Genomic DNA, 23,186 nt, shown 5'->3' with positions numbered 1-23,186 from the left:
CTTCACCTTTCGTAGCTGATTTACAATATTGTGTTAGTTTCAGGAGTGTAGCATAGTGATAAGGGGCTAGTTGTTGTTTACAGATTATATTCCATTATAGGTTATTTCAAGATATTGCCTGTGTGCTACAGTAAATACATGTTGCTTATCTATTTTATGGATACTAGTTTATATCTGTTAATTCCGTGCTCCTAATTTATGCCTCTCCCTGAAAGGGAGTTGAAAGATCAACTAATCCAATACCGTTATCGGCGAAGCTAAACATTCCCTGGCCAAGGAACCACCTCCAGTTTCCCGAAGTCCCTGCAGAGAGATTTCTCTGAGTGCTACTTAGTTAAACTTGACTTTTGTTCATCGATTCAGACACAACAAGACCACTATCCAGGATTAAGGGTTTTTTTCTTTCAGGTTTAATTTTTAAAAAATCTAATCAAATATGTAGGCTAAAATTCTACAAGCCTCTCACATCTTCAAGGTATTTCAGTGCAAAGCGAAAAAAGAGTATTGTCTTCAGAGACAGACACACTAGATTTATAATCCCAGTTCTACCACCTTGTGTTATTTCCTTCCCCTGTAAAATCCCTGGCTGAATTACTGTAAGAATTAAATGACTTAACATATGTAATACTTCTGCCACCACAAATGTCAGTTCTCTTTCCTGTTGGTAAGTTTTCTTGGGTGCAACCAGTGTGAACAATGTGAATCCGTTTTAAGACTGGGATAGTCACAAATTATGTTTGAAACTAAATATGGATGAGTGAAATATAAATTGCCCACATACACTACAACTTTATAAATGGATATAAATGAAATACTGAGAAGGCAGACTCAGAAATAAAACTGTGGCTTTATTTTTAACTGTGGTTAAACTCACATGGGTGGAATCAAGGCTCTTCAAAAGCAGTCCTGTAATGTGCCTTTTGCTTATCAGTCCAAAGCCTTTCCCTACAACTTCTCATTCCCAATGAAAATAAGAGCATGCCAAACGACAAATACCAAGCTTTTATTTAAGGACTGTACAAAAGCAAACAAAAAATTCCTTTCTGAATCTCAGAGGGGATTCAAAAGGATCAGTGTAACACACGGCCTCACCCACAGCTGCCTTTTCAAGGCCACACACAGCTGGTCTACCCTGTATGAAGCCTTGCTTCCTATCTTCCTGATGGTGATCCTTAGGTTTATCAAAATTAAGATTACGGCTACCACGTTTACAGTCCCCATACCCGGCTATCACCAAGTTAGCTTTGTAAACATCCTCTGGTGGCTCAAATGGTAAAGAATCTGCCTGCAATGTGGGTGACCTAGGTGCCATCTCTGGATTGGGAAGATTTCCTGGAGGAGGTCATGGCAACCCACTCCAGTATTCTTGCCCGGAGAATCCCCAGCGATGGAGGAGTCTGGTGGGCTGCAGTCTGTAGGGTCGCAAAGAGTTGGACACAACTGAGTGACTTAACACATCCACATATTAGTTCTGCATGTCACCAAACTATGTTGTAGATAGCATCAAGGGAATAGAAAACAGTGACTTTCTTTTTTTAAATCTCTCTGGCCCTCTGCTCTATATTCCAGAAGAAAGAAGGAAGAGTATGTGATCCAAAAAAAGTTTACTTTTAAAAAGCTGTCCTTGGGGGTTAGAGGCCTGAACTGAGAAAAGGATAAAAGCAATTCTTGATGTGATAAATAAGTCAGGACTGGGCATCCTAACTTCATAACTACAAGCCTGAGTGCAGGGTGAGGCAGGATGAAGGCTTTTAAGAAGCCCCTTGAGTAGAGAGTCCCTATATCTCAGTGGCACACATTCCACACCATCACCTAAACCTAATCTGATTGTTCATCTGGTTTTCAAGAATTCTTCCAGGGCAATGGAAACTTCAAGTTCCCAGAAATTCTAAAACTGAGCCCTAGGAGAAAGTGGTGCCAGAGAAACCATAAAGGGGTTTGGGTTGGGTGAAAGGAGTGGAGATGGTCCAGAATCACTGGACCAGGAGACTGAAGTCCAGGGCACTGGGCTAGAGAGTCTGAGAATCAGGTGATGAGGCCCATCCCTAAAAAGAAGGAACCTTGAGCCCCTGAAGGGCTGGGCCAAGGTCAGAGGACCAGGACAGGATCATATCTTTGAGTGGGACAAGCTCTGACGTCTGAGCAGGGAGCAAGAAAGGGTCCACCTGCAGAGGCACCTCTCCATTAGCCTGGCCTTTTTCTTCTGTGTTGGGGTCAGTTGATTCCTCTGGTTTCTGGAGTTCAGAACAGATTATTAGAGGTGCCGTGTTTTTCCCTCCATCACGAAGGCAAGGTTCAAAGAAAGGGCGGAGGGGGCCGGAGAAACTGTGGGTGAAAGTAAAGATGTGGGACTGGTTGGTCACATCATAGAAGGAGATGACTCCTGCTTCATAGTCCAGAAAAATCCCCACACACCTCGGGGGCTCTTTCAGGCGGAAGGAGGTCTGCGGGGATGTGAGGGCCTCGTACTCATTCCATTGATTCTGTCGCAGGAGCCAGTGTCCGTTGGCGGGCGAGGCGGTGACCTTCCCCTTCCTGCTCACTGACTCACTACACACCCCCAGGGCCCATTTGGTCTTGTCTGCCACAGACACCTCCCAGTAGTGACAGCCAGCTATGAAGTACTCGGAGCCCAGGACGCTGACAACGAAGTCAAATCGCTCGGGATTGTCGGGCACAGGCTGCCTTGTGTCTCCAAGCTTCACACACTTGCGGTCCTCAGACAGGATGAGTTTGGGATGCGCTGTGTCTGGGTCCAGGGTCACAGTCACTGCAGAGAGTCACAGAGAGGTGAGGTTTTAGGAAGCTAAGTCTCCAGCGACCTCTGAGTAGCTGTGGGGGGAATAATCATCTCTCGGTCTGCAACCATGGTGCCCTCATCCCCACATGTCCTGGAACTAAAAAAAATATGTTGTCCAGTCTCCCAGATCTACTAGTGGATTAAGTAAAAGAGGGAAATGTTTTTCATCTGTCTGTGAAGCTGTCTTAATCCTTAAGAAATACTGCTTTTGTCTTTGCTGGTCCAAAGGGCTCTCACGTATGGTAATAAACAAGTTGTGATGTTAGACCCAGTAGCGTGATAGCATATTGGAGCCCCAGCTCTGTCTTACACTAGTTATGTGATACTGGGCTTGTTAATCATCTCTAAACCTTCATCTGTAAAGTGGGAATAATAGCAGCACCGATGTTGGAGAGCTGTTGTGCAGATTTGATGAGCTAATGCACTCGATAATGAGTGTGTGATGCTCATTTTCTTAACTAAAATTATTGCTTGTAGTCATCATCTTAAAATGTTAATGTAGAGAGATAACTTCCTTAAAATTATAGATTATGAGGGTGACAATGAATCTCCTTCCTTCCCCAAGTGAAAAAACAGGCTCCTTTCGTAGAGTTAAATCCACAAAATGCACACTCAGTCAAGTAGTGGGAATGAATCAGACTAGGAGAGTGAAAAGGGTTTGTGAGTTCCCAGAATATCAATAGCAATGGCACCCCACTCCAGTACTCTTGCCTGGAAAATCCCATGGACAGAGGAGCCTGGTAAGCTGCAGTCCATGGGGTCGCTAAGAGTCGGGCACAACTGAGCGACTTCACTTTTGCCTTTCACTTTCATGCATTGGAGAAGGAAATGGCAACCCACTCCAGTATTCTTGCCTGGAGAATCCCAGAGACAGAGGAGCCTAGTGGGCTGCCATCTATGGGGTTGCACAGAGTCGGACACAACTGAAGCAACTTAGCAGCAGCAGCAGCAGCAGCAGAATGTCAATAGAGGTAACCCGGTGTTTTCTCAATGGGCCGACTCATGGATTCTATTGTTCCTGCCTAAACAAAAACCTTCTGAATGGAAGGGGGATGAGCATCTTGGAAAACGCAGGAAGGGCAGAAAAGCAGTGAAAATAACAGGTCTCATTCAAACAGCAACAAAAATATGCGATCTAGGGAAAAAAATGAAGAGATGTGCAAATCTTTTCAAATAAAACTATGAAACCTTTTTGCAGTCTACATTGCTGGGGCTTCTGCCCAACTCACTCTCTTCTCTGAGAATCACCACTCACCAAGGAAACGGATCTTCAGAGAAAGAAGGCTGTGGCAGATGCGTAGAAAGAGACAGGAGCACTGACTAGCTGTCCAACAGTGGGAAAAGAAGGACTGCTCAACCTGAAAGCACAGCAGAGACTACACAGGAACAGATGAATAGAGTTGACTACAGAAAAATAAGACACTCATGCTTCAAAAGAAATACGTCGAGGACATTAACATGTAAATGAAAAACTCAGAAACATACTGTGTGAAACATACGACCAAGGGTTAATATAGCAAAAAGTCCCCACAAATTGAAAAGTAGCCAGAATAGGACAGGAGCAGACAAGTCACAGAGATAAAATACAAATTTTAAGAAAAATCTCAAAAATCATCGAATACCCTTAAGAAAAGTAAACCAAATATTTATCAGTGTTTTAAAAGAAAGGAGACTTTCTAAATCTAAATTTGATCCTCCCAAAATAAAAGATTTTCAAAATTTGATTAACAGATAAACAGATCAGACCTAAAATTTGTTAAAATTACAATGTGCCTTCTAAAGGAACAGAGTCATGGGCTCTCAACTGTGGATCCATCTGACGGGTGTACCTTACCAAAGTGCAGTCGGGCCCTTTTCCAGCCTGAAAGACAGGAAAAAAGGGCATTGTTAAAGTGACGGAGAAATAAATGGAGACTTTCTGATACAGGGTGGAGGTGGGGAATGGTGGAAGGATGAGGGGGTGCTGGATGGGGAAAGTGCATCTCACCTGAGTTTGCTGCAGCTCTTTTTAACTCTACAAAAGAAGAAACACAGAGTATGAGTTCTCATTGGAAACAGAATCAACAGGAAAGAAGATGTTATGGAAGTTATAAGAGCAGGGGTACTTACTCAGTTCTCTCCGGAGTTTCTCTAGAGAATTAAAAGAATTTGACAAATCAGAATGAAAGCTTCTACATGCCTGTGATGCCCCAGTCCCATCCCAGCCACACTCCTAGAGCAGATCCTTCCCCCACGACCGTGTTTCAACAGCAATGACTCCCAGCCCAGGGCCCCAGTGGTAATGCAGAGGGTCAGCAAGTTCCTATGGGAGCCAAAATGACCTGCAGACTGAATGTACAATACATCTCACATAAATGTATGCAATATTGTGGGAGAAAAATAAAATATAGATTCATTTAAAACTGTTATTGAATTTCCATTAGATTTTCTAATGCATATTTTCTGTGTGAAATCATGTAGATACGTCACGTGTTTGAGGATTTGGGATAGTTGTTATAACGAGGTTCTCATACATGAAAGGGTTGAGAAGCACTGCTCCATGTATCCAGTTGAATGAGGATCCATCTACCTTGGATTCCACCTAACTGAATGTCATGCCTGAGTGATAGAAGTGTCTTCCTGATGACTTCACCTGTAGGAGGTACCCCTCTTCTTGCTAAAACATGTCCTTTTTAGAGACCAGATAACAATTGTGCAGGAAACAAGAGCAGGGGATATTTGAGAAAAAAAAAAAAGAGGCCTTTATGAAGCCAAAAAATCCGCCCCCCATATGCTTGCCCCCTCTCTTTTGCCCCAGGAGGTGAATCTGGGACTCTCATCCTAAAACAAAGATGTCTGCAGAAGGTTTGGAGCACAGATGAGAAGCAGAACTTACTGAGAGCTTTATGGAGTCGTCCTAGAAAACAGAGAAAGAAGCACAAGTGAGCAGGAGGGCTCATCATGCCAGTCACCCCCCCCCCGCCGCCCCCCAGTGGAAAAGATGATGACGATCCCATCAGCCCCCAATCCAGTCACATCTCCCTAAGGGCAGATGTGGAAATTCACTGGTGCCAGTTCCACTTTCCGGATGACCTGGACTACCCTGACTCTGGTTCCTCTTCCCTTCCCTTTGTCTGTCTGGTTTCCTTTCACTGTCTGTATGAATTTTTCCATATGTTTTTAACCAGTGTCCATGAGTGTATGCCTTGCTGCTCTTTTATAACTGTTGGGCTTCCCTGGTGGCTCAGATGGTAAAGAATCTGCCTGGAATGAAGGAGACCTGGGTTTGATCCGTGCATCAAGAAGATCCCCTGGAGAAGGGAATGGCTACCCACTCCAGTATTCTTTCCTGGAGAAGGGAATGGCTACCCACTCCAGTATTCTTTCCTGGAGAATTCCTTAGACAGATGAGCCTGGTGGGCCAGAGTCCATGGTGTTACAGAGTCAGACATGACTGAACATGCACCACACTATGCTATGCCATCATATTCATGGTGTAAAACCAGCTGAAGACCCACTGTTCACTTACTGACATGTTCTATTATTCTCTACAGTGGCCCTCCCTGAAGAACTGTGACCCCAGGAGGTCTGGGACACGTGCATATGCTTCTGCGCTTTGGGGAGCACCACCAGCTTCTCTGGAAGGGTTGCCCGCCCACGTTTCCGCTCAGCACTGGCCCCACCACAGAGTTAAAGTGATCCATCTGAGTTTACTGTCAGGCCCTGTGCTAAGGGCTGGACATGCATTAGGTGCTGGGCACTGGGGCTGCTGCTGCTGCTAAGTCGCTTCAGTCGTGTCCGACTCTGTGCGACCCCATAGATGGCAGCCCACCAGGCTCCCCCGTCCCTGGGGTTCTCCAGGCAAGGACACTGGAGTGGGTTGCCATTTCCTTCTCCAATGCATGAAAGTGAAAAGTGAAAGTGAAGTCGTTCAGTTGTATCCGACTCTTCGTGACCCCATGGACTGCAGCCTACCAGGCTCCTCCATCCATGGGAGTTTCCAGGCAAGAGTACTGGAGTGGGTTGCCGTTGCCTTCTCCAGGGCATTGGGGCAGTGAAGCTGAATATGATACAGCCTCCCAATAAGACATTATTTTATCATTCTCACTACCAACAGCCTCCATTCATTGCGTCCTGTTCTTATGATGTAGGTCCTGAATCCTCTCAACAATGTGAGGCGCATATAATGATTATTCCCATTTTACAGAGTGGTGGCCTGGGGCTCAGAGGGACATGGAAATTTGTCCAGATTATCCAGCTAGTAAGTGGCCAAGGCGGAGAAGGCGATGGCACCCCACTCCAGTACTCTTGCCTGGAAAATACCATGGATGGAGGAGCCTGGTAGGCTGCAGTCCATGGGGTCACGAAGAGTCGGATACAACTGAGTGACTTCACTTTCACTTTTCACTTTCATGCATTGGAGAAGGAAATGGCAACCCACTCCAGTGTCCTTGCCTGGAGAATCCCAGGGACGGGGGAGCCTGGTAGGCTGCCGTCTATGGGGTCGCACAGAGTCGGACACGACTGAAGCGACTTAGCAGCAGCAGCAGCAAGTGGCCAAGGAGGCAGGATTCACACGCAAGTCTGTCTGACTCCTAGCTGGAGGCTTTCCTCCTATCCCACACGGTACCTTCCCTTCTAGGACAGGATGGTCATTGCACGGTCATCGCATCCCTGAGGCTGCATCCCACACTTTAACCAGCCCAGAGGAGATGAGAGCCGGGAAGGGAGGAGATGCCGAAATCATTGCATGTGGAGCCATTTCTGAGCTAGAAGACAATGATTTGTCTTCCCAGATAGACTTTCAAAGGGCAGAGTCCCACCTGCTTTTTGAATCCAGGGTTCTATCTTTTACCCTCAGTGGCCCAGAGCAAGCATTTAATTAATGAAGACAAAATGGTAATAAGAGAAAGGTTTCAGGAATTGTAACAGGAGGGTGTTGTGGTTTTGTTTTTTTTTTTTTAAGTTGTCTTTGATAATACTGAAAACAGTCAGGTGAGAGGATTTATTATCACAATTTTACAGATGAGGAAACCAAACCTCAGAGTAGTAAAGTGACTTAACCCAAGCCTGTAAATGGCAGATCTGAACCAGCTGCTGCTGACTCCAGCACCTATGATCCTCCCACTGTATCGCACCACCTCTGTCAATGCAAAGTTTGTATGGGTCCTTGAGATTCTCGTACATCCTGTAATACCTTGTTTTAAAAAAAAGTTGGGACCTGTACCACACAGCCTGCAGGGTCTTAGTTCCCCAACCAAGGATCAAATCTGTGCCCCCTACATTGGAAGTTCAGATTCTTAACCACTGGACCACGAGGGAAGTCCCCCATAATACCATTTTAATATATTTTTACATAGTGTATAGATCTTCTTTTTAGGTGATTGCTGGAAAAGCCAGTGAATGGCCCAATGAATTCTGACCACAGGCGTCCCCTCACCCATAGCTAACAACCCTTGACAGTGGAAAGCAAAGCCCAATAATACTAACAGAGGAGATATGTGTGGGGAGTGTGTGCCTGTGTACACATACACATATGTATATTGTACGTTTAACAAGCGACTGTCAGCATTTATGCAGAAGGAGAAAAAACATGCTGTCTGTTCCCTGCCCCTTATGCTATACATAGAATTACCTTTTTCTTTCGCATGGTCGGAGAGAAGATTTTCTAGAGGAAGGAAAAGTAAAAGAAAATGAGATTCTATGCCATTTTCTTGAGGGTCCCTGCTTCTAACTGAGTTTATGGGCTCTTGAACATATCCTCGCCTATCTCATACCTCCTCCTCCCTGATTCAGGCCCTCATCACCTCCCATCAGGATGCCAGAAAGAGTGGCCCAAATTGCCCTCACATTCTGTCTCCACCCTCTGGTCTCCTCTCAACACAGCAGCTGAAAAGAGCTTTCTGGAAGCATAGTTCTGGTTGGGATATCCCATGCACAGCTTCACCACTGCTCCAAGGAGGAAGATGAAGACCTTCCTGGGATCCCCAGGGCCTCACATGCTGGTCCCTGGCTCCCTCTGCAGCGTCATCTGCTGCCACCTTTCCCCTCATGCAGGCACCACGTCTCTTTCTCAAGCTCTTCTGCTGCGGGTGGTTTTCTGAGCTCTCTTCCCCCTTGTCAGTCCATCTTCCAGGCCAAACATCACTTCCTTTGGAAAGTCCTCTTGTATCCCTGAAGTCAGGTTAGTTTCATCCAGCCACCATCTCTCCAGCCTTCAGAACTTCCATCTGAGGCATTTGTCTCACTATTAAATTCGCGTGTACCTCCCTGACTGGATCAAAGCTTCCAAGAAGGCAAAGACTGTGTCCACTTTCACCCACCATTGTGTCACAAGCATCTGGTATATATAGTCTGAACCACTTAGCAGAGAATTATCAATTATTTGTTGAATGGATAAACATGTCCCCTATGTTAGACCTCCACGACTCTCCCAGAATCAGATCAAGCCATGAGTTCACAGACAAAACCGCCAAACACATTGGAAGGCAAGATATTACAAGAAAGAGTCGTCAGAAAGTGGAAATGACAGGTGCTGATCCCCCTCCCTACTACTGTCACCACCTAGGACAGCAGATGCTGGGATCTGCAGGTCCAGACTTTAGATTAGTGGGTCCTGGGGACACAAAAATGAACAAAACGGAGAAACATCTCCACCCAGCCCAGGACACTTACCTACCTCCATCGCATGTTCATAGAGAAGCCTCTCTGGAAGGGAGAGAGAGAGACGTCAGCTTAAGGAAGGGTCTTTTCTTTTTTTTTTAAGGAAGGCCCTTTTCTAACACCCACTCCAGTGTTCTTTTTTTTTTTTCTTTTTTTTTTCACTCCAGTGTTCTTGCCTGCAGAATCCCAGGGACGGAGGAGCCTAGTGGGCTGCCATCTATGGGGTCGCACAGAGTCAGACACAACTGACGCGACTTAGCAGCAGCAGCAGCTTTTCTAACGAGCAGAGCTGTCCACAGGCGGCCTGAGCAGGATTTTGTTCCCTGTCACTATGAGTGTGTGACCATTAGAAAGGATTAGAGGGTCTTCAAACCATCCGATGCAGAAAGGAGCGTTGGATTCTGTGATTTTCAAAGTCCTTTGCAACCCTGAGAGCCAGGAAATGCAAGCCTATTAAGGGTTTCATCCAGTGGATACAACCTGAGTTCTTAGTTTAATTGGAAGATTGGCAGGATGTGTTATGTGCTAATTTCTCTAAAGATAAGAATTCACAGCCCTGCCCAGGAGTTTCCTATTGATCCTCTCTGCAATGTGGACTCCGAGAGCATGGCTTTACCAGTTTTCTCCCAGACAACCTATGGATAACTGTTGAATCTGTGTCGGCATCCTCCCAGCCTTTCCCTAGAGAGTCTGGAGTACTATTTCCTGCCAGTCTGGGCTCCCTTACCACTCAGTTACCTTTTGACCTTCTTTGCTTCCAGATGATGTAAAGGCCCACCACGATGAAAATCCCCAGAACAGGTAGGATCACAGTAAGAGCCACGGCTGATGGCGAGAAGCTATCTGGAGATTCGGCTGAAACAGAAACCACCTGTGACCACCCACTCAGAGCTGCTCCCGTGCCAAGGGAGCAGGTGTCTCAGGCACATCCCAACAGCCTTTGTCACCTCAAGAGACACCTTAAGCCAAGATGGTGAGGGTCTCTGCTTCTCTCAGCAACTCAAGGCCAAGATGACCAAGGGATGACTTTAAAGTGAGATGTTTATCTCTCAGGATTGGTTTCAATGACCCTGCCTGAGGACAATGAGTCAAACTCAGCAACTTGGACTTCCCTGGTGGTCCAGTGGTTAAGAATCCTCCTGCCAGTGCAGAGGACACAGGTTCCATCCCTGTTCCAGGAAGATTCCGCAGGCCATAGGACAGCTAAGCCCGTGCACCACAGCTACTGAGCCAATACTCAGGAACCACTGAAGCCCACGCACTCTAGGGCCTGTGCTTTGCAACAATAGAAGCCGCCACGATGAAAAGCCCGAGCACCAAAACTAGAGAGCAGCCTCTGCTCACCACAACTGCAGAAAGCTGATGGGCAGCAAGAAGACCCAGCGCAGCCGACAATAAAGTAAATTTAAAAAAAAACTCAGCATCTAGGGACTTCCCTGGTGGTCCAGCGGATAAGACTCTGTGTTTCCAGTGAAGGGGGCATGGGTTCAATTCCTTATTTGGGAGCTAAGATCCCACATGTTGTGCAGCATGGTCAAATAAATTTAATTTAAAAAGAATAAAAGGTGTAAGACAAGACCAAAAAAAAAAAAAGAGAGAGAGAGAGAAACTCAGCACCTAAACCACAATCTCACCCTACCCCATATGGAAAAACTACCCAGAGACTTTGGAGAACAGGAGCTGCGCCCTCAGGAATCCCCTATCATCTTGTGAGCACCCACCTGCTTCCCCTTCCAGTCCTCACTCCAGGACAGAACAGCAGTCAGTGAACCCTTTGCCCTGAGCCCTGTTGGCCAGGGCAAACCAATTTCTATAGAGCTACAGCAGCAAGCTGAATGTCTAGGCGGGAGAGAAAGGAGAAAGGAGAGACAAAGTGGAGGAGGAAATAACAGCAGAAGAGGCTCTATGACAAGCAGCGAAGAGCATAAGCTGGATGCGAGTCTTTTGCTCAGCACTGCGTGACCCCAGGCCAGAGACAGGCTCACCAAGCCTGGCCTGCCAATTCTATTCCATTGGGAGATTTAATGAGGTCAGGCACTTAGCTCTTAGTGAGAGACAGTGGCAGTAGTAAGAGAAAGGGGGGACAGAGAGAAAAGACAAAAGGGGCTGGCAGAGGTCCATGACTCCTCCCCATCTGGGACCCAAGACCACAGTCTTTCTTGGCTCTAAAACCACTCTGCTCTGCCACAGGGCTCCATGTTTCAAGAGTCTTTAAAAGAGTCATACCGTTTTGACCCATTAATTCTACTTCCAGAAACTCATTCTAAGAAAACAATCAGAATCACTCCCCAAAATATGTGCTAAGATGTGCATTGCACCGTTTATGATAATATAAGGAAAAAATGGAAACCTTCAGATGTCTAGAAATGGAGATCTGAATAATTGCGTTTTGCTAGAACCACACAATGAAATACTATGCAGCCCTTAAAAACCATGCTGCAGAGAATGACTTAAGGACATGGGTGAACAATGTTCATGGTGTTGTAAATGGAGGGAAACAAATAAACCCGGGCAGAAGAATACATACACGTAAACATATGAACACTCAGAGATACAGACATACAAGAAAGTCTTCAAAGAAATCCCTCCACTGTATATCTACATATAGACATATATAGTGTATAGACATATATATGTCTATATATGTAGATCTATATAAAACTGAATCACTTTGTTATACATCTGAAACTAACACAACATTGTAAATTAACTATATTTCAGTTTTTTAATGGTAAAAAAAAAGAAATGCCCTCAAATGTTAGCAGTTGTTCTTTCCAATTTATGAGGTTCTAGGCCATTTAGGGTTTTCTTTAAAATGTTCTGTATTTTTTCAAATTGTCCACAATAAACACTTGTTATTGACAGAATTTTAAAAACCCCAAAATTGCTTTCTTAAGTTTCAGCTAGCATAGGAGTTTTCTCTGGAACCACCAGGGACTTCAGGCTTTTTTCCTGCCCTGCATTTATCTCCTAGGACCATGGCTGGTCTCCTCTTGGCCAAGGGCCATGCCGCAGATGGTGCAGTACACACTCCCCAGAGTGCTGTCCCTGGCTCTGTTGGACACCTTTGCCCAATGTCCTAGGCAGGGAAAGAGGTTCAGAAACTCTTACCTAACATGTGCAAAGGCAGCTGGAAGAAGACCAGTGTGGTGAAGCATCTAGAGAGCCAGGAGCCTGAGCAACTTGGCATCTTCATCCAAACTAGGAGGACAGACACAGGGAGACATCAAAAAGAGTCAGTCAGCTTGATGTGAGAAAGGGTACCACCCAGCAGGTGAGGCGGAGATGGAGGTTGCATAGCGTATGCTCTGGTGTCACAGAAACCAAGTGTCTAATCCCAGCTCTGCTGCTTAGCTCCATGTAAGCCAAGTCTCTGGGACTCAGTTTCTCCATCTTTGAAATGGGTATACTTACCATGCCTCCTGGCAAGATTACTATGAAGACTGAAGGAAGCTAGCAACACAGAGGCTGGCATCATGGTTAAGTCTATAAATGCCTTTAGTGGGGACAGGAGGGTGAGACACCAACTACGATATAGACAGCACAGGGAGGAGTCTGGAAGAATGAGAACTTATACCCAGAACTAGCCAGATAAACATGGTAAGGACTGACTGTTTTTTGCATTTAGTGTCCCAGGTCAAGCTTGGAAAGTGCCTGTTGCAAGCCAATCATGGGCCCACGATGTAGCCTGAAGCACTTCCTGGACAGCTTTTCAAGTCTGACTGTTGGGAAACAAGAAACTAAGGCAGTGAGATCCCTTCATTTCATCATGAAGGCACTAATTCTACAAGTTCAGCTAACTCCTTGGGGTTAGAAGGACCTGGGCTCAAGTCATAGCTCCACCCATGTCCCAGTTCTGTGTCCCTGGGAAAGTTGTCTCTTTTTTTGATAGTGCTGTGCTGCCATGGGGAATTTCTTCGTTTCCTAACCAGGAATCGAACCCATGCCCCCTGCAGTGTAAGCACTGAGTCTTAACCACTGGACCACCAGGGAAGTCCTGGGCCTTCAATTCTTAGCGTATAAAGGGGGGACCTTCTTCACTTGCCAATGCGAGGGTTCAAGGAAATGATGCATGTAGAGCACCTGTCACCAATACCTGTTGTTATTATTTCTAAACTGAAAGAGACCAATCATCCCTGGGAGGTGTGGGTCACCATCCGCACTTGCTATTGTCTGAAATTCCTTATTGTCGCTAAGTCACTAACTCATGTCCAACTCTTTGCGACCCCATGGACTACACCACTCCAGGCTTCCCTGTCCTTCACTGTCTCCCAGAGTTTGCTCAAACTCATGTCCACTGAGTCAGTGATACCATTCAACCATCTCATCCTCTGTCTCCCTCTTCTCCTCCTGCCCCCAGTCTTTCTCAGCATCAGAGTCTTTTCCGATGAGTTAGCTCTTTGCATCAGGTGGCCAAAATATTGGAGCTTTAGCTTCAGCAGCACCCCTTCCAGTGACTATTCAGCGTTGATTTCCTTTAGGATTGACTAGTTTGATCTCTTTGCTGTCCAAGGGACTCTCAAGAGTCTTCTCCAGCACCGCAGTTTGAAAGCATCAGCTCTTCAGTACTCAGCCTTCTTTATGGTCCAACTCTCACATCTGTAACATAACTACTGAAAAAAACCATAGCTTTGACTATACGGACCTTTGTCAGCAAAGTGATGTCTCTGCTTTTTAATACACTGTCTAGGTTTGTCATAGCTTTCCTTCCAAGGAGCAAGCGTCTGTTAATTTCATGTCTGCCATCCAGAAATTCCTTGGGCAGGAAACAAATCTTTCATGGCACCCCTGGGGTTGAAGTTCAAATGCAAACCCTCAAGAAAGAGAGAATCTATCTCTTACACTCTTACCTTCTCTTCAAGATTTCAAATCCTTTCCAGAAAGTCATAAGGCTGGATCCCTGTAGGTCTTGGAAGATGGCAAAACGGAGCTTGGAGTGGGTAGGACGGTCAAAGCAAGGTTGTGAAACTGAAGATGGACTCACGATTTGAACATGTTTCCAGTTCTGTTTATCTCATGGCAAACAGCACACTGGTTTAGGGTTCTATTGTCAGTTTTTGTTTTAAAATTGTGATGCATGCATATAACAACTATGCATAGGGACTTCCCTGGTAGTCCAGTGGTTAAGAGTCCACCTTGCAATGCCGGGGACACAGGTTCTATTCCTGGTCAGGGAATTAAGATCCCAACTGCAGCTGAGCAACTAAGCCTACGTGCCACAACTAGAGAATCCGTGCACCGCAACTAAATCCCGATGCAGCCAAATAAAATAAATATCTTTATAAAAATTATGCATAGTCAGATACAATTTAGGGGGAAGATGCTTAGAGAAAAGGCAAGAATGTAGATATTAAGCAGTGGTTATTTCTAAGAGTAGGAGAGGAGAACAAAGATGATCTTTACAGTTTTCTCTGTGTTTTCTAAATTATCTGCCTTGAATGTGTATAACTGTGAGTATCAGGAAATAAATCTATTAAAAGAGGCAGTAGGAGGATGACCAGGAAGGAAAGGAGAAAAAGGAGGAGAAATAGAGTTCACTTTGGGCAAGGGAACACACAGTCCAGGAGGAACCTCTCTCATTCTTGCTATTGGTAATTTATGTCTCTTTTTTCTTGATCAGTCTGACTAGAGGTTCATCAGTTTCATTGATCTCAATGAATCGTCTTTTGGTTTCATTTATTTTCTCTAATGTTTTTCTGTTTCTTATTGTATTAGTTTTTGCTCAGATCTTTATTAATTCCTTTCTTCTGCTTACTTCGGATTTAATTTGTTCTTCTTTCCGTGTTGCTTAGGTCAATGATCTGTGGTCTTCTTTCCTAATATTGTCACTTAGTACAATACAGATGACTATATTACTCATCTTTTCTAATATAGTCATTAGTCATTTATCACAAGTTTCTCCTTAGGAATTGCTTTAGCGACATCCAACAAATCTTGATACGCAGTCGTTTTCATTTTCGTTACAGTCAAAATACATTCTATACTTCTGATTAAATTCAGGCATCCATGGACCCAGTATACATGGAAGAACTAGGTGGAGAGAGGCATTTTAGGGCAACAGGGAAGCACTAGGGCTCTGAGCCTGAGTCACCACTTACCGACCAATTGTTTAAGCAGAACTTCTAAGCCTCAGTCTCTGTCTGTGAAATTGTGAATAAAGACAGTGTTCATTTCAACAAGTAAAAAAAGAAAAATGTTCTAATTTCCTTTTAATTTCTTCTTTTAATTAAATGTATTATCTAGTTTCCAAATATTTGAAATTTTTTGAGATAACTTTCTATTAGTTTCTTTTTTCCCTTTAGCTCACGTTTCATAGACACTACAAAAGATTAAAAGTGATATCCTACGACTATATACCCTACTACTGTACACATCAGTTGGCCTGCCCCAAGACGCAGCTCAGGTCGTTCCCTCCAGAGGAAGGGAGGCTTGCCTCCCCAGCTCCCACAGGAAAGGCCTGTCCTGTCCCACACCACGTCTAGGAGGAGTGTAAGGTCTTGGTTTTAAGCACGGCAGTAGGACAAAGGAGGTTTTGTTCTCAAGGCCCTCTACTGCAGCCTGGCCCTAAGATGGCCCAGGGCCACTTGGAGAAATATTCTTTGCTCTTCTGAACATCAGACTTGATGGTATTACTGCCAGGCTTCCAGCCAGCTGGGCACACTTTCCCATGTGTGTCAATAAACTGAAAGGCCTGAACTAGTCTCAATGTCTCATCCACAGAGTGGCCAACAGGAAGGTCGCTGGTGGTGATCTTTCAAAGGATACCTTTATCGTCAATAGTAAGAAGGGTCTGAATGAGATGCCTTCATCAGCCTTTAAGATCCCATAGTCCTGAGCAATGGTGCCCTTGGAGTCTGATATCAAGGGAATGTTCACGGGCCCCAGTCCTCCTTGTTTCTTGAGTGCATTAATCCATGCTGGGTGACAAGAAGTGAAAATCCACAGAAACATCCATCACTTGGCAGTTGAGTCTCTTTTTTAAAATTTATTTATTTTAGGCTGCACTGGGCCTTCATTGCTTCTCTAGGGCTTTTGCTAGTTGCAGCAAGAAGGGGCTGTTTTCTGCTGTGGTCCCCAGGCCTCTCGTTACAGAGGCTTCTCTTGTTGAGGAGCACAGGCTCTGGGGTGCGCAGGCTTCGGTAGCTGTGGCATGTGAGCTCAGTAGTTGTAGCACATGGACTTCATTTCCCACAGCACATGGAATCTTCCCGGACCAGGGATCGAACCCGTGTCCCCTTCTTTGGCAGGCAGATTCTTAACCACTGCACCACCAAGAAAGACCGGCAATTGAGTTTTTTCAATTCTTCTGCCCTATCACTGAAAGCAATGATCTCCATGGGGTACACAAAGGTGAAGTCAAGAGAGTGAAAGAAGAACACAGCATATTTTTCTCTGTAGTCAGATAGGCTGATATCTTTGAACTGACCATCTGGCACAACAACTATTGCTTTGAACTAAGGGGCACGGTGCCCAATTTCAGCATTTCCTGAAGACATATTGCTATCAGCAGTTCTCAGGCGGGAACCACAGAGACCAGTCAGGAAGAAGACTGATGCTGCTAAGCCGCTTCAGTCATGTCCGACTCTGTGCGACCCCATAGACGGCAGCCCACTGGGCTCCCCCGTCCCTGGGATTCTCCAGGCAAGAACACTGGAGTGGGTTGCCATTTCCTTCTCCAGTGCATTAAAGTGAAAAGTGAAAGTGAAGTCGCTCAGTCGTGTCCAACTCTTAGTAACCCCATGGTCTGCAGCTCACCAGGCTCCTCTGTCCATGGGATTTTCCAGGCAAGAGTACTGGAGTGGGGTGCCATTGCCTTCTCCCAGGAAGAAGACACACCTCTCTTATTGATTTCTAGTTTAATCCTGTTGGGGCCAGAAAACATACTTCGTGTGGCTTCAACCCTTTGAAATGTATTTACTTATTTTATGGGCTGGCATATGGTCTATTTTGGTAAACGTTTCATGCGTATTTTGCTGTCATCGGGTAGAATGCGACTCACATGACACGAGACTTGAGCATTTTGATTGAAGGTGTGAATTTTATTTCTCATACTCTCACGTGAGAAGAGCAGAGAGTAAGCTACTTGACAACATTCCCAAACATCTAAGGTTATATAAAACCAAGAGTTAAAAGAGGGGCTTATGTCCCTAGCGAATTGAGGACTAGAGCCAGATGCTTGCTTTCAGTCTTGGCTTGGGCTCTCTATCTGTGTGACTTTGTAACTTGGAGCAAGTCACTTAAACTCTTAGGCCCTGATTTTTCATCTTTAAATTGGGAGATTCACTTACATTTGCTGAGTACACTGTCGATTGGGAAGTAACAAGAGGTAAGGAAATGTATTTGGCTTTTGATCCAGTAAGAAATATTCTGGAAATCTACTCTAAGGAAAGAATCTGAAATACAGAAGTTTACATGATGTCAGTAGTATTTGTATAATAGTGAAAAACAGGACCATCTATAAGTACATCAATAAGGAAATGACTAAGTTAATTACAGTTCATCAAGCCTATGCTTCAAATGTAAACTAATGATGTGTTAAAAGCAAAAAAAGGAAGGCCTATAAAATATGAGTAGTCATTAATCATTAAGGTGGTTGGAAATATGGGCAATTTTTTCTCATCTCTATTTCCCAACTTATTAATAAAGTATAATATATTGATGAGCAAATGTGTAACATGAAACTAAATTTAGCAAAAATAAAATGCATTTAATTAAAGAATTTTGACTAGTTGAAGTTTTTAGTTCCTTTCCCCAGCTCCATTATGCTATAATCTTGCTTCCTAAAAGGAAAAACAACATATCAAGAATGTCTAACTTTCAGTTCTCCATTCAGTTCAGTTCAGTTCAGTCGCTCAGTCATGTCTGACTTTGCGACCCCAGTTCTCCTTTAGAAATATCCTAATTTGGAAATATGATACTTCAGATTACAAAATTACTGAGTTAAGAGGGGCATTATTCAAATTCTATTTTTGAGAGAGCCTTCAGTGGGCAGAGCAATGGTAAAGGAAAACCATGTTATTCAGTGGAAGTTTCCGAGCCAGATGGGAAGAAAAAAATCAAAGAAAGGGACTGGAAAGTAAAAGATGGTAGAGGGGAGACAAGGTAGAAGAAAAAGACTGAAAAAATAAAAGGGTGAACAGATGGTGAGGAAGAATTTGCCATCATCAGCTGTCTAGATGTTACCTTTGCTGTAAGTCACCAGGTCCCCAAATTGCTATATGTAAAAGAGTATTTTTTTCATTGCTATACATGTGATTTTAATTTTTTCTTGTATCCATCCTACTTTAAGGAATTAAAAGTCCTCTCTTCTTACTATCTCCCCTCGTCTTAAAAAAAAATGTTATTGGCGTATAGTTGATTTATAATGTTCTGCCATTTTCAGGTATACAGCAGTGAATCAGGTGTACATATACATACGTCCACTCTTTTTAAGATTCTTTTCCCCTATAGGCCATTACAGAATATTGAGTAGTTCCCTATGTTATACAATAGGTCCTTATTAGTTGTCTATTTTATATACTGTAGTGCGTATATTGGAGAAGGTGATGGCACCCCACTCCAGTACTCTTGCCTGGAAAATCCCATGGACAGAGGAGCCTGGTAGGCTGCAGTCCATGGAGTTGCGAAGAGTCAGACACGACTGAGCGACTTACTTTCTCTTTTCACCTTCATATATTGGAGAAGGAAATGGCAACCCACTCCAGTGTTCTTGCCTGGAGAATCCCAGGGACGGGGAAGCCTGGTGGGCTGCCGTCTATGGAGTTGCACAGAGTCAGACAGGACTGAAGCGACTTAGCAGCAGCAGTGTGTATATGGGCTTCCTGATGGCTCAGACAGTCAAGAATCTACCTGCAATGCAGGAGACCCAGGTTTGTTCCCCGGGTTGGGAAGATCTCCTGGAGAAGGAAATGGTAACCTACTCCAGTGTCCTTGCCTAGAGAATCCCATGGACAGAGGAGCCTGGCGGGCTGTAGTCCATGAGGTCACAAAGAGTCGGCCAAGACGGGAGTGAATGAGCGCACACCCACAGTGTGTATGTATCAATTCCAGTCTACCTCTCCCCCATCCTTACTCTCTGGTAACTGTACATTTGTTTTCTACATCTGTGACTCTATTCCTATTTTGTAAATAAATTTATTTGTGCCCCCCATAAGCAATATCATGTGATATTTGCTTTTCTCTGTCTGACTTACTTCACTCAGCATGACACTCTCCAGGTCCATCCACATTGCTGCAAATGGCATTGTTTCATTCTTTTTAATGACCGAGTAATAGTCCAGCGTGCATATGTGCATCTTTACCCATTTCTTTGTTGATGGATATCTAAGTTGCTTCCATATCCTGGCTACACTAAACACTGCTGCAGTGAACACTGGGGTGTATGCATCTTTTTGAATTATGGTTTTCTTCATGTATATGCTCAGGATTGGGATTGCTGGGTCATATGGCAGTTCTATTTTTAGTTTTTTAAGGAACCTCCTTACTGTTCTCCAGGCGGCTTTATCAATTTACCTTCCCACCAGCAGTGTAGGAGGGTTCCTTTCCCTCCACATCCTTTCCAGCATGTATTGTTTGTAGAAAAAATTTGGATAATGGCCATTCTGACCAGTGTGAGGTGATACCTCATTGTAGTTTTGATTTGCATTTCTCTGACAATTACTGATGTTGAACATCTTTTCATGTGCTTTTTGACCATCTATAGTTCCCTTGCCTTTGGCCTCAAATTCACTCCGGCTCTGGGAACCCTTCACACTGCCTTCTGGAAATGGGTGGTCCCTGCCCTGACAGGCACCCATGGTCAGCCAGCTCTTCTCACCTCTAGCATAGCCCCATGATATTTCAGCTGTTTTATATTTTTTATCAAATAAAATTTATTACTTTTTGTATACTAGTTATTTTAGAAAATCTGGATATTACAAGGAAAAAAAAAAAAACCAAACGACCAAAACATGTGAAATTACCTGTAATTCCTTTACCTGAAGATAATATAGTTCTTCAAATATTTTTTCTGGTAGGTGTATAACTTTTAAAGTAGGACTATAACCTCTGGAGGAGGGAATGGCAACCCATTCCAGTATTCTTGCCTGGAGAATTCCATAGACAGAGGAACCTGGTGGGCTGCAGTTCACGGGATTGTAAAGAGTCAGACACGACTGAGCAACTAAGCACAGCACATACTCTATGTGCTCTTTTCATACCCAGCATTTTTACCAAGGACTACATTATGTAGTTTTTCCATGCCATCAAATATTCTTTTAATAATTTCAGTATTATGTCATGAATGTGCAAGAATTTTTCAAATAATATAATAATTTAAAATAAATTTAAAAATAATATTATAGACTATTCAGGTTTTCCCCAGTGCATTTCTATTATAAGCTTCGCTACAACTAACTGTGGATTAAAGCTCGGGTTATAAGGCTTAGTCCTAGTCTTAGTATGGTCTCTAACTAAGTGACTTTGTAACTTTAAGGAAATCACAAACTCTTAGGCCTTGATTTTCCCATCTTTAAAATGATGAGACTTTTAATTTGCACTGCCAAATTGCCCTCCATAGAGGTCATATCAATTTACCAAAGTATATGGAATTGTTTTTCCACAATCTTGCCATTACTGGGTTTTATTTTTTTATTCTTTGTCATTTTAATAAGTAAGAAAATGGTATCTTATTAAAAATAATGATGTATCATTTTAATTTGTACTTCTTTGATTATTTCTTTGCCATTTGAATTTTGTCAGCTACCTGTCTTTATACTTTGTCCATTTTTCTATTTGGACATTTGTCTCTTAAATGGCTTCTTTAAGCAATATAATTCTTCATAGAATAACAATTTTTTTTTCTATTACACATGTTGGAAATATTTTCCCCCACAGGAAATCATTCACCCTTAAGTTTGAAACAGTTTAATTTCAAAAACTTCTAAATCAGAAAAAAATATGCAACCAAAGCTCCCCTGACAAGTCAAAGCAGCTTAAGAAGACCCTGCATATATACAGATGTTCAGTCTGAAAGCACACAGCCAGGACCTGGCTAAGAGTAAGGGCTAAGCAAGTGTTAGCTGTCATACTTAACACCGATGACAGTAATACCTAAAGGAGAGTCTTTTGACAAAACCCGTTGGGTCCCCTTGTCACTTGCCCCCTTTTGTGTTCCTCATTTCCCCATTTTATCCTCTAAAATGTTCTTGTGAATATGGAGAAAGGAGATAGTTTCTCCAACGAACCTGAGGATCCCAAGAAAGTCACAGAACTGAAAAGAATAAAGAGAGGGGAGAGGGAGGAGGACTCACCACCTTTGGCATTGGCCCTTTGTCCCTCACTGGCTGCACTGGAGTCTCTAAGCTGGAAACACCCTCTGCCCGTTCAGGGAGACCAGGCATCAGGCAGAGCAGCAGGAAGGACTCCAGAGATGGGTCTGGGAAAGGTTTGTCTTTTATTCTAAGGCCTGAGGCTCTCAGCCAGAGCTCCCTCAGCCACACAGACTCTCTTCCAGCTGTTCCTAAGCACCAACAAGCCACGCCCTGCCTGTCTGCCCCTGATAAAGGAACAGAGCAAAGAGAAGGTTCCTAAAAGCAGGGAAGCCTCCCAGTGCCGCCAGGTGCCAGGTAAGGAACAGGACCTCTGCCCCTCAGCTCCTTCTCCCATTCAAGCTAATGGCATGCTGATTGCTTTGATACATTTTGCTCCTATCACACCCAAGCTGAAAAGCTTGCTCCTCTTTACTTTCCAATTCAGAGTTAAATTGAAGACTGGTTGCAGACACCCAATTAGCCACCTTCTTTAACTCGCTACTTTTATCTCCAACTGCACTCTGACATGTGCTTTCTGACAAACCTGCTGACTGTCCCCCAGTTGTGATAAACCCTTTCCCGCCTATCTTGCTCCCAGAATATCCATAATTATATGTTCATAATATACATAATTGCATTCTTACCCATGCATTATATACTGTTATGTATTTTTGAACTTTACAAAGATGGAGCACATTGTACATGAGTTCCTGTGATTTCCTTTTCTCACTCCACATTAGTTTCTGAGTCTAGCAGCACCTATGGTTGCTCACACCATGTCCCCTCAGCCCACTCAATTTCAGGGTAGCTGAGTGAGACTTGCAGGCAAGCTGCCAGCATTCCACCTCACAGGCCAGAGCAGTTCTTTGCCTACCGAACTGGGAGTCTTTTCAAACTTGAGAAAGCTGTTCAGCCTGTGAGTAGCTTAGAAGTTCAGGAAAGTTAATGCCCCAGGGGGTCAAGGGGGCTTGGGCTATCAGGGATGGAAGTCAGTGGAAAATGGTCCAGCCCCACATCTCCAGAGGAACAGTTCTAAGCTGTATTCTACACGATTCCTCAGGGAGTTCCCAGCAGGAATAAGGACGATCCCCACCATCATCAGTAACTCAGTAATGCACATTTTATCGGTTTGTCTTCCTTTTCTTCTCATTCACCATTTCTGATTCCTGGGATCACCACCTAAATACACTCTTGCACTGAAGAATTTATCTTGCACTCTGATTTTGTGGAGTACAAATTAAGAGAGTGAAATCAATCCCTACTGATTGATAGAGCTTTAATATATTCATCCAACACTGTGGTGTGTGTGAGGGTGTGTGTGTGGTCAGTCATGTCTGATTCTTTGCAACCCCATGGACTGTAACCTGCCAGGCTCTTCTGTTCGTGGAATTTTACAGGCAAGAATACTGGACTAGGTTGCCGTTTCTTTCTCCAGGGGATCTTCCCAACCTAGG

The 23,186-nt window shown here is 44.1% G+C and overlaps 1 protein-coding gene and 1 pseudogene across 4 annotated transcripts; both read right to left on the bottom strand.

Annotated features, from left to right (window-relative positions):
• Positions 1-828: 828 nt before the first annotated feature.
• ERMAP (erythroblast membrane associated protein (Scianna blood group)) lies at positions 829-21,953 on the bottom strand. 4 transcript variants are annotated; one of them, XM_069588370.1, is made up of 10 exons: positions 21,733-21,953; positions 12,554-12,643; positions 10,181-10,297; positions 9,455-9,487; positions 8,415-8,447; positions 5,676-5,696; positions 4,910-4,930; positions 4,788-4,814; positions 4,635-4,661; positions 829-2,770 (listed from the first exon to the last, which is right to left on the bottom strand). In XM_069588370.1, exons 2-10 carry the CDS (start codon positions 12,636-12,638, stop codon positions 2,046-2,048), a joined length of 1,089 nt encoding a protein of 362 aa, XP_069444471.1. In that variant the 5' UTR covers positions 12,639-12,643; positions 21,733-21,953; the 3' UTR covers positions 829-2,045. The 4 variants fall into 4 exon arrangements, with proteins under 4 accessions (XP_069444471.1, XP_069444460.1, XP_069444490.1 ...); XM_069588359.1 differs by having other exon boundaries at positions 21,736-21,919; XM_069588389.1 differs by lacking the exon at positions 10,181-10,297 and having other exon boundaries at positions 21,733-21,913.
• LOC138439617 (peroxiredoxin-1-like) lies at positions 15,921-16,949 on the bottom strand (annotated as a pseudogene).
• Positions 21,954-23,186: the final 1,233 nt, after the last annotated feature.

Source organism: Ovis canadensis, chromosome 1 (genome assembly GCF_042477335.2).
Source record: "Ovis canadensis isolate MfBH-ARS-UI-01 breed Bighorn chromosome 1, ARS-UI_OviCan_v2, whole genome shotgun sequence".
NCBI lineage: Eukaryota > Metazoa > Chordata > Mammalia > Artiodactyla > Bovidae > Ovis > Ovis canadensis.
This window is presented reverse-complemented; position numbering and strand designations above follow the sequence as displayed.

What these genes read in the sequence shown, in the direction of transcription:
- ERMAP (XM_069588370.1), bottom strand. Translation starts at nt 12,638, where the DNA reads ATGAAGATGCCAAGTTGCTCAGGCTCCTGGCTCTCTAGATGCTTCACC. An exon ending in ACGACTCCATAAAGCTCTCA is followed by an intron (nt 4,931 to 5,675) that starts GTAAGTTCTGCT and finishes TTAATTCTCTAG; the next exon opens with AGAAACTCCGGAGAGAACTG. An exon ending in AAGAGCTGCAGCAAACTCAG is followed by an intron (nt 4,662 to 4,787) that starts GTGAGATGCACT and finishes CCTGTCTTTCAG; the next exon opens with GCTGGAAAAGGGCCCGACTG.